Source organism: Cataglyphis hispanica, chromosome 1, assembly GCF_021464435.1.
Source record: "Cataglyphis hispanica isolate Lineage 1 chromosome 1, ULB_Chis1_1.0, whole genome shotgun sequence".
Classification (NCBI taxonomy): Eukaryota; Metazoa; Arthropoda; class Insecta; order Hymenoptera; family Formicidae; genus Cataglyphis; species Cataglyphis hispanica.
In genome coordinates, this window is record NC_065954.1 from 4,109,137 (window position 1) to 4,121,231 (window position 12,095).

The 12,095-nt window shown below is 40.6% G+C and overlaps 1 protein-coding gene across 5 annotated transcripts in view; it reads left to right on the forward strand.

The window, feature by feature from the left end:
- LOC126852868 (semaphorin-2A) overlaps positions 1 to 12,095 on the forward strand; it is a 332,693-nt gene that overhangs the window by 304,190 nt on the left and 16,408 nt on the right. For all 5 annotated transcript variants that reach the window (XM_050598166.1, XM_050598149.1, XM_050598159.1 and 2 more), the window contains one exon: positions 709 to 760. In XM_050598166.1, coding sequence (XP_050454123.1) covers positions 709 to 760 — 52 coding nt within the window. The remainder of the gene's footprint in view (positions 1 to 708; positions 761 to 12,095) is intronic.

Below are 12,095 nucleotides of genomic sequence, written 5' to 3' on the forward strand. Positions count from 1 at the left end.
TTGCCTGCGCGGTGATCGTGGGGAAATTTATATGAAAATCTTGTGTATTTTCACACATAGGACTGTTTCGCAGTTTTCAAACTGATAGCGAGTATCTGATACATTAAGCAAAACGTATGAAATATATAATTCAAAATTTGCTGCATATTAATACTGCACGAATAATTTATGTGAAATAATTATTATTCGCGTACTTATATTAACTTTAATAGAAAAACTTTTGGAAAGCATTGCACGATCTATATAGTTTATTTCGATTATCTCAACTTTGATATTATAATCCTCCGTAAATCTCAAACGCGAATAGACGGTCTCTCAAGAAATAAGATTCTAATAAAAGCGAACGACAATATGAAAACGACGTGACTTCGGATCACCGTCGAACAAAGAAAAGACAACGCGAAACTCGGTCAGAGAGCGAGTTCAACTCACATCGCATTTTAGCCTCCGGTCTCTCCTTTTCTACCCTCATAGAAATTCCGTGCCGTTTGTGAGCGTTCGCTGTGGCAGGAAAGCCGTAAGCAAAGTGCCGCGGCGCTACACAACCATATATAACGGCGGCGAGATAAGGTAGGGTCGAGTCACGGAGAGTAATGCATCTCGCAGACGTTGGGAATGAAAATTTACCCCTCGACCCTTTCGTCTATCTCGCGACCACGCTTAATTCGGCCGTTACGCTAACACGAAACTTTCCTCTTCTGCTTTCAGGGACAAGATCTTCAGGCTAAATCTGAGCAACATCAGTCATTCCAACTGCGAGGTGAGTTTCAGGCTCTTATGCTATTTTGTTGAAATCTGCATTTTGGCACGTTTAGTATTAAACATGGTGGCGTGCGTCATTCTAAGTTAATTTTGAATTCAATATTTAATAGGCGAAATTAAACAATCGCATTGAGTTTTAAAAGTGAAAACGTGGATCTTGATGTATTTTAATATCATATGGCTTTTAGAAATACTGTGAAAAATTTTTAATAAAGTTTGTAACTTTTAATTATATAACATGTGATATAATATACACGTTTATTTTTAATATATTAAATATATTTTTTAAAACGTTGGGCGAAATGTAGAGATAATATTATAATTTAGTATAATTACATCTTGGAATTTTAAGAAACTTTAATGATACTTGTATTATCTTGGGATTGTAAGATTTCTCATATTCATTTGCCAATAAACCTCAGAAAGGACTTAATTCACTGTAACAACGCTCTTTTTCTTTACGACTATTTTCGTATTGATTAGCATCAAATACGTCACGTGATGTTTGGCTACCGTTTTAGGGGGCGATGAAACCAGGTCCAGGTCGTAACTTGGAAAGCTCGTCCCCATAAAAGTGTCAATCATGCATAGTCGAGCGAAACGACACCGACGTCATTGGAACAGCTGACGTGTATCTATTGGCTAAGCGATCCATTGTGGATGAACGAGTCGCACGATGATTTTTCCACGCGCTCCCTCGTCCGGCTTAAATGCATGTGATGCGTTCCATTTAAAAACTCGCAAAGTGCATCCGCGTATATGCATTCTCGTCCGAGTGGCATTCGAGCCGAGATACAAACAATCGCGGATGGTTTTTGATTACGAAGCTATCGAGTTGTATTATAAAATGTTTTTGCGTCTTTTATCATTCATCTCAAATTTCGATGATCCGTAACTTGACATTTCCATTCGAATCGTGATATTTAACATTTTTTTTGCGCGCACAAATACACATTTTTTGGAGAGAGTTTTGGTAAAGGCGCGACGTGCTCGGTGAATCGGAAATTGAATCAAAATTGCTATCTCGCCTTCCTGATGTCCTTCTACATCAGGAACGATAGTCGGTTGCCAGTAGACGCTCGTTCAGCTTGAACGGAGAAGGAAAATTGCTTTTTAACCCTCTCCGGTTGCGACAAGGTGCGCCGGAGTCGCATCCACCTGGTGGTGGCTACCTACAGACCAGTAGTCTCGTTCGACCGACTTCGAGCGGAATGAAATCCAATTGTCGGCGTTGTTCGTCGATTTGTTCCTTTCCGAGAGAACAACGAACGTTCTGACAACGCCCCGCGGCCCCGATTGGAAAATCGCCCAGCTCTTCCCAACGAGCTCTTCCACCTGCCTCGACCTCCGCTCTCGACCTACAGCTTCCGGCAAGTAGAGTTCGTATCTAGTACTTCGACAGTAGCTTCGGAGTTTCTACGCGTTATCGCGCGGCACGATTTTGCAGTCGGTTTCTACTGTTTGAGAAAATAGACCGTTATCTATAGACTTTTCTCGCGAAAGAGGTGAAGAATGCTCGAATGATATAACGAAACATCCAAGAACGAATATATACACACAGCGTTTTATTCCGAGAGAGAAACCGTTCTAATTTCGAGTACTTTTATACGGCAAGTACATTTCTTCTTAAAACAGATAATAATGGCAAAAAAAAATAATCGTATGTATGTACAATTTTCTCTCTCTCTCTCTCTCTCTCTCTCTTTTCTTAATGCATTAATTTTTTTATTAAATTATTATGTCTGTTTATATTTCCGTGGAAAAAGATTTAACGAAAAAAGAAATTATTTCTCGTACAAATCGGTAGGCGATAAAAAACGGCCAACCGATGCTGCACTATAGGGAGAAACGTCGATTCGAAAATGCAATTATATTCGTATCGTTGGGTTCACCACCTGTCGCGAGAACGAAAAACTGCCCCGAACAGAGGAGAGGAAACGGGGCTCGCCCTCGTTCTGTCACCCCGTCGTTTCTCGTTCGGCTTTTATGCCAGATGCGACGATTGTGACGGCGCTGAAACTAATTTTAACGTGGACGACAACGCGGTCACACAGAGAAACCGGAGACGCGAAAACGTCGAAGTACGGTGGATAGTTACTCTTTGCCTGCAGGCTACACGTGATCATTAAATAGGTACACAGAGCGAATTGATGTACACGCGCGAGTTATATTCGGCACGGACGGGGACCGTTCTAGGCGAGTTCACCGCACATCGGTGATATAAAGTTTGCACGAACGTAACTTAGCTTCCGCATGCTGGGTTTCCGCGCGCACAACTTGTTCGAAAATGTGCCAAGGATAGCGTTTCCGCTGCAAAGTTTGGCAAAACAACATGAAATAATTTTAATAGCTGCTGGTTTCACCAACAATAGACAACTTGCTTCGTGCGATTACGTTAAACAATCACGTGCGGTTGATTATTACGAGTCAGTGTGTTATTTTCAGCAAATTTCATTCGCTATCTGATTTCGTTATTTCGGGATGCGAACGGGATGCTTCAGTTACGATTACAATCGCATTACGAGATCGCTGTGTTACCATCACCGCAGAATTCGATTTCATTGAGAATGAACGAGCATGGAATTTCGATTTTCCTCATAGTCGGATATGTGGCCGTAAAACGTTAACGCGAGGCCGCAGAAATCGTTCTCCCCTTCTTTTGTTCCCTCTCTAAGTCCCTAGAGCATTTCGAGCTGCCGGGGATGCTGATGTAGGGTAAACTGGAAAGCGAGATATGTGGACGCGAGATGTGAAGGAGATGCAAGAAAGAATACCACACGTGGGATGATACAATTTTGCATTTTACATATATGCATGATGATCGTCTGGCTGTAGGAAGGATCGTTGTGGATGCGAGGAGGGATACAATATCGAATGAGACCGGATCGACTGGAAAGCTTAGTTATATATACCGTAAGTCGGGTAACATAGCCAAGTGATAAAAATGAAAAATACGTTCAAGTGATTATTTAGATCTTGAACGGAAGATAATGTGGCGATTATATAATTAATATTTTAAATAACTACTACTTTTATATAAAATTTTTCAATAGTCGTAATGATTAGTTCTGGTACCATTGAAAATTGATTGGATTTTTTAGAAAATTTTTCTAGTTTCTTGTTTATACTTTTGTTTTTTATTACACATGTATATATCGTAGAATAAAGATTGGGAAATTTTGAAAACAATAGGATAACGGAAAATTTTTATTCATTTCTGGCTGATAAATTTCCATTTTGACGATAACTCGAAGATAGATATATACGAATAAGAAACATACGGACACAACAGTCACATTCCTCAAGATTAAAGATGTACATTTAAAATGACGTATTTTTGGGAAGGAAAGTGAGAATGGAAATTCGGGTACGTTTGGACGGTCGGGTCAATTTCGATAGCATCTCGCTACAACGTGAAGTCTACCCTTCGCCATGGAGACAATGTTCCATGCTAATCCTGCCTCCGTTACAATTTCATAAGGGGAAGAAACGAGTTCGTGCGTTCGCCCTGAGGGACCGCACGCGTTCCAGGCGAGTTATAGTACGTGGCTAGAATAGACGGCCGGGAGGTTTTAAGCTCCGCGTATCCTACAAAGAGACGGCTGCTGCGTGATGGCCAAAGAATACACGCGAAACGGGAGTTGCACGTTCTTTCCCCTGACGCATTTTAAAAGCAACAAGCAAAACGGATCGATATAGTTAGCGTGTTTTCTAAAAATAAAATTTATTATTTTGAATTTATTTGGGATTGGATTCAATCAATGTTTAGTATTATAGATTTTGTGATAGAAAAATATCAAGCACCCGATGATTATTCGACTATGATCCAGATACACAAATTTGGAAAATAAAAAAAAAATATTAATTATTGCATGAATATTTTTTTAGAGCAAAACAATTATGAAAGAATAACTTTTTTAAATCGAGTAAATTGTAATATTCGATAAAAACAAGTACAGCAACACCGATTGCTCAGCGATTTCGAATTATAACCGAGAAACTAAGTAATTTTACTTGGACACGCGCTCGTGCAATCTTAGGATCTTTATCATCGTCTTCGAGAACGTGCATCGAACGATAATATCAGACTCGCTCCAACTTGGCTATTTTTTTGCGCGTTACATCTTCGCCAAGGCACTCGGGTTTGCGCGATACGAAGGAGGAGAAGAGCAGCGGCAAATCTTTCTCGCGGCAAAGCGGCGTTATACGATAAAACGAAATCGTGCGATCGATCCCGGAGTAGGACGAGCGATCGAGCCGGCGTGCGCGTAAAAGAAGTCGTCTATCGTTGATGGCGTAACGAATTCCGACGTTGGATGCTCAAGCCGAGACGAGCTCGGCCGCGCCGTGAATAAAGCATGCGGCAGCCGGGGAGCAGGAAGCGATAGAATGGAAGGCGAAAGCGAGAGGAAGGCGCGCGAATAAGAACGGTAAAAGAAGCGAAACCCAAACGCGCGCGGATCTCGTCGAGAAAATCGGAATCTATAAACTATCGCTACGTCCAATAAAGCAACGTCCAATCTGAGACGGAGCGGGGATTCGACGTCCGATGTTCCTACGACGATTTCGTCTATATACACGCAACGATATTCAATATTTATAGAGCTGTTGCACTAAAAATCGTTCGGCAGTTTGGTCCAGGACGTCGAGCGGTTTTACGTTTACTCCACGTCATTGAAGTATTAAGAAATTTTCCGCTGGATTTATACGACTGTAAAATCGCGGACGAGATACGGCACGATTCCTATCGAAAAAACCCGGGAGCGTGGAGACGAAGGGACATTTGACATTTCGATGCGCACACACGTACACGTAAATATATGATGGATATAAGGGCGCGAAAGGCCCACGTAAGGTAACAAACAATTCCACCGACATCTGAAATAAACGGCCACTCCTGCGTTATTTCCTAGAATGATAATATTAAATATACATTTAGCACCGGGCCACAGTATCATGTAACTTTCAGCCTCGTCTTTTACAGGGAAAATTTCTACTCCCTCAATACTCCCCTTATCGCGCGCGTCTGCCTTTTCTTATCCATTCTCTCAACAAGGGACGGACTAGCATTTTCCACGACACGGGTGAATTTATTGCGACAATGAATTCGATATAAGACTAGCGAAATTTCAGTATGATAAGTTTTTTTCATCTTGTAACAAATATGTAGTTGTTAAAGTCCGCAAGGTCTTGAGCATAACATTATCGATAATGCCTTTGTGAAGTTTAAAAGTATAAAAAACAAGTAAAAGTCTCTTTTTTTCTTATCACGATACGGATACGTCATGATACGAATACGATATTAAAAAACTGTGGGGCAAGATATTTGTAAAATGAAATTTCCAATATTACAAACCGACGACAGCATATGGGACAAGACAGAAAATTTTATTCGTGACATTCTCGTAAATGCCTGGAGAGAATCTTCAATTTTATTTAATATAAATATATTTTTCTTTCTTTTTCTTTCTCTGCGCGGTATTTTTATTATTCCTATATTATTTTTATATGCTCTCTAGACACGCGAGAATTGCGTCATATTTCATACCTTTTAGGGCCATCTAAAGCCCGATTATCACGTACGCGAACAGTGCCTGTAAAGTATATAAATAGCGCGCGCGCGTATACACATCGTAACATTATCGACAAGCCGGTAAATTGCATTATGCGCCGGTATATTTACAGGCTATATTGAAAGTGGTGTTAAGCGCGCGACTATCGAGTATCGTCTTCCAAGCTCTCGCATCGCTTCGACGAGAAATTAATTACAAGGCTTTCTTGCAAGGCGTGCAACATGTCCCTCCGTCGTTATATTATTCGCTCGCAAACTCGCAAACGGGTTACCGAATCGTCGCAGTTTCCTCGGAGAGAGCCTCGCAAACCCTTTATAAATCAGTTTCTCCTGTAATCAAGCGGAAGTACACTCTTACTTCGTGGAAATGAAGGACAATGGCGAGCATGAAATGAAAAATTTTCAAACTTTACTCGAACCTCTTGTTTCTCGATTTTCCAACTCGTCGTCGTATACACATTTCCTATTTTCTTGATTCTTCTTTTTCTATTTTTCTTCTTGCAACCCGCCTTGCAACACCACCGACTTCGCGCGTAACAGAAATGAATTTGCCCTCGGGCCACAGCGGTGGAGCTTCCTTCTCTGTAATACCCTTTCATCAGATATAAGTTGCGAGAAACTTTCGCAAATAATTCGCGTTTTTTCGTGTTCAATACATTAGAGTGCGATTGGCTCTTTTATTTCTAATGCCTATTTTTGGTATATTAAAAAAAGACAGAAACCACAAAAGCGTATAGTTCCTTAAGTCTGCGATTTCTTTTTTATACATCTATCTTTTATCGATACATTTGCCAAAATTGCGAGAAAAATCTTTACACAGAGACAAAGATCGCATGATCTGAAACGAGACAAATGAAGGAATTAGAGTAACTCCGTTCCGTGAATTAAACATGCCGGAAGTTTCTGTTTATAGTCTACGTCTGAGGTGAAAAATTTCTTCTTTAGTCGACGAGTGAACATCGAAATTGTAAACAGGGGATTCTCGACGAAGAGAGCTCAGTAGCAAACTCGCTCTAGATGGTGTCGCCTCGACGACGCTGGTTAATTGCGGACTAGGAAACTGCCCTATTACCCGACAAAGTAATTGTCAACAGTATTTCCTTTTCGATCTTCGTCGCCCATTTTCGCGACTACCACTGTCCCACAAAGTTCAATCTACGTTTTTTCTGTTATTTAGAATCCATCTATTCTTGTTTAATCATTGGATTTTTTCTTAAAAATTTATTTGTTTGTATGATATGTTTCGGAAATTTATTTTAGTGAATTAAATAAAAATTATATCAATAAAATCTCGTTTCATCGATCTCCCTGTGTATATTTGAACGCAACTTTTTCATCGTATTTTATTCATCATGAAATATTAGAAATTAATCGCTTTTAATTGCCATGTTAATCGCTTTGTTTCTCTTGCTATTCCTTGTGTACTTATTCGTATCATTTCTTTTTGTTGCGCAAATCACGAGCCGCGCAAGAAAAGGTATGATATGCGCACATGGTTAGCAATAAAAAGAGGTAGAACAGGAGAACAATCGTGCGAACAGGAGAGAGAAAAGGCGTTGCGCGGTGCGAGCGAGACTGGAGTATCCTCTTTTGCGAATTTATGGTGAAAGTGTTTAAATAGCCATACAGACCGTCCGCCGTCGTCATCGTCGTCGTCGTGTAAAATACTTAGTCCCAGACTGCCATTAAAACGCCTGTAGAAAATAAAAAAAAAAGGACGCGAATACCTCGGTGTTCAAATATACTCTACGGCACAACGACGAGAACCGCGCGAACGATTCTAAATTGCTCAAAGGAGTTTTTGCGTTGGACTCGGCTCTCACGATGAATGCTCTTTTAAGCTAATGAGGATGTTACTCGCGAGGTTGTAAATGAGGTCTCGCAGAAATTGTTTGTGGTGCAGCGATATAAATAGGTACTAAAATGATAAAATATAAAAGAGCGGATTATATCTATGTTACTGTGCTATCTTCTGAACGATTTAACAAATTATGTTACGCCAAGGTTTGCGATGAAAATCACAAATCGATAATTTCTTATCTCCGGATGGAAGTTACGTCTTCCGCCAACTTCTCGTCGCGTTCGAACTTTGATCGTTAAGAAATTCCTTCTAGTTCATTGACTTATTGTAATTGATACGAATAACCGAAAAGCTTTCTGTTGAAAATCGATCGCTCAACCGTCGATGCGCATTGCGAGAATCACGGAGAGAGTATCATCACCGAGACGAGGTTATTTATCGTTCGAGAAATTTGATCGATAACGACGCGACATCGGTATGCATTGGGGTTGACCCTCGAAAAACACCCTCTTTCGTAGTACAGATAGTACCAGCCAGTGCTGCCGGCGTAAGAAGTAAATCACAAAAATGGAAATCCACGATATCGGATTGGAATCAATATTGAATGCAGATTGAATCCCAGGCTCTCTCACTCCTTCCCTCTTCCCCCAGCCGCACGTCTCCAGTCGTGCGAGGCCGCGAGAGAGCGAGAAGGTGCCGAGTGACGGCTTCCATTAGGAAAAAGTGACTTACGGTGCCGATCGACAACGAAAGGCACTTTTCGTCCTGCTGAAATGTCAAGCCAGTTCGCGAAAATTTTATGCGTAACAAAGGTTACCACCTGACATGACTGCGAATCAAGGATGTAGGCATCGGTCGGCGATAAAAGAGACAGTGTGTTTGGTTGATATTATTTGTATATCGTATGTCATTTTTCTCATGAATTTATCACGAGAGTATTCACTCTTGATATATTTCACTCAAGTTGTGATTGTATTGTAGAAATTTTTTTTTTTACCATCTTTCCATGAAACATATTAGTTAAATGGAGAAAAAAGATTAGATAAAACAAAAAATTTTATATAAAAAAAACAAAGATTCTTTTTTTCTTTTTTTTTCTTTTTTATTATTTGATTTGGAAATGTAATAGGAGATATTAGCTTCTTTTTCTCCGGCACTACGACGGTATACACGGCACGTGATCAGGAGAGTCTGAGGGGATCTCGTCTCTTAACGGTCCAATGCCCGGCATTACTATTTGATGAGATAAAAAGCGCCGCGGTGGCCTCGATTCGTGAATTTTTAAAGGATCCTCGCAGGTATCGTTACGTTTCCCGAGTTCCCGAGGTTAGGGGGTGTCGATACCCTAGGGGGACGCCACAGTAGTCTTCTACCTTTAATATTTTAGCACGGTAAATTATACCTTTTCCTTGCATACACACTGATCTTCCACTTTCTCCATCTTGTCCTTCCTCAGACCACGCTGACGTTCGCAAGAACGTTGATCCGCGTCAATGTTTTTCTATTTGCTCTTGGAAAGAGGGTATTTCTAAATATGTATGTACCGGGGGTGTGTTTTCTTTTATTATTTAAAATAGCGAAAGCAGTTTCCTTAGAATCACACGTTTTCATACATTATAGAGCGAAAAACGCACTCTTTTTTTCGTTAAAGTAAGTTAAGAGATTAGTTTAATGATTCACATCAAATCTCGAAATAGGTCATTTTTATATTGCAATCCGCTTGCACATCTGCAATGCTACATTCATGATCATTCAGCCGAACTATCACTGAAAGCAGCAAGCTGAAAAAGTATAAATCAGTGACGACAACGACAAAGACTGAGACGTGAATGGTACAGTGTATCTTCGTTTTGAGGAAACTAATCATCCGCAAGCCGCTTTTGGCGTGCTGCAGAAATGCATACACTCGTACACAGGAATTTTCAATGCGCACAAGTCGTGATGATTAAACCCGGAGCGGAATAAAGAAAAAGGACGGGCGGGAAGGAGCGAGTTTGCGCGCGAGCAATGACAACTTTTGAACATTTCCTCTTGTGGCATCATCACTATGATCACGAACTTAATCAACTCGGGGTCCGAATACTAAAAGTTTCAAACTATCAACTGTACATACACGACTCGTAACGACGTGCAAATCAGAACGTGCGACTCGTAAGTTTTTGAATGAAAGAAACACATGTTTTTCCATTGATCTGCGCGACGAGCATGAAGAATTGAGTGCTAAAATGGAACGCAGAGATGATTTAGATAGCGTATCTGCTTGAAACATTGTTTTTAAAACTTTGTCTAATTTATGAATTTTCTGATCGAAGAAATATGAAAATTTATACCCTTTTATAAACTCCGATTAAGATAATAAACGAAAATATGAGGAAAGAAAATGTGGGAGATACTTTTATTTAATAGTCGGCGTATCACGCCGGTAATGGAAGTCGCGTTTGCATGCTGTGAGACACGCTAGTACTATAAAGTTAATGGCATCGTAGGCAACGCAATAAAATGATGCATCGCGGCTTGGCGATGATAATATTATGCCGACAGCTGCACCTATCCGCTTCGACTCCCGGAAAAACATACACATGTTTTTTTTCCTTCTTCCGAACAATTTCTCGGTGAATGCTTATTTAATTGAGAACCGCTTCGAGTTAATTACAATTAACTTTTGAATAATATCTATAGTATTTGTGTGTGGATAGAATTATTAACTTTTTATTATTTGAGACAAAAAGATTAGATTAGAGAAGGTATGAATGATATAATTAGAAATTTTACTGTAGGCCATCTAATTGAATTAATCACCGATTAATTTAATCAAAATCTAGTCGAAACTCCGGATAAGAATTAATAGCTCGGATCATGTTTTACGATTTTGCTAACGACACGCGTTGCCGAACGTGAGCGAGTAATATGTGAGCGAGTATATTAATTGTACTTAATTAAAAGCGCTTAAAATCCAAATCATAATCTTTTACAGTCTCTGTCGTCAGTTTTGCGCAAACGATATTACACGTTTGAATATCGGTGTATTTGTGTATGTAGGAGGAACGCGTATTAGCGGCGCGATTCGCGTAGAAAAGCTCTCTCTGTCTCTCCTTGCTTTCATCTCTTCCGCAAAGATTCTCTATCCACCACCCCCTTTTCACTATTTTCTCACCGTCTTCGACCTCCTATCTCCGTTCCGGGTTCACGGCCGGATTGTAATGATTAGTATAACGAGAAGATTCGCGCCGGAGCTTACGGTAAGCGCAGATACCGGGAATTGCTTCGCTTTTAATTACCACCAAGCTGCCGGCTGTGTACACCGAGCTCTTAATGCACTGCGGTGCTTAACGAGTTATACATTATTATCAATAATGTCTGCGCGGACAACAAGGGGGAATGGATTCTTAAATTTTAACAATTTTCTTAGGATGGAATTTCGGCGGATCAATCGCGCCTTATTTGGCGAATAATAATCGTAGACAGACGACAAGGTAATTGTCGAATAGTCAGATCAGTAGCTCGCTAAATTAAAGAGAATAATGCAGGCGCGAGTCAGACGGGACAAGCGAATAGTCTGCTATTGTTATGTCTCATATAATACGCACTCGTGGAAAACTCCGAGCCGAAGTTACCGATCGCAGTTGCGAGCGCGCTACTTGCGTAAAGTAGACGGTACACTGTTTGTAAGTGGATTATGTTTATAATGGGGGCCACTCCAGACCCGTGTTCTGAATATTGCGGGCGTGTGTAGTTATACCGTGTATGCGCCGAGGCAAATCATGCTCGTTCGTCGTATCCACTTCAATCGCGTCCCCTGGATTCCCGCCAATCTACATTCTCCATCCGACAAATTGTGCACGGGATGTGACTTTCCGACCTCGGGTTAGAATCGTACGTAGAAACAATATTGTATATTTATCTGCTCCGCAATGCGGGGGAGTTTACCGGTTAGCGCGGAGTATGCCAGGTTCATTCGCT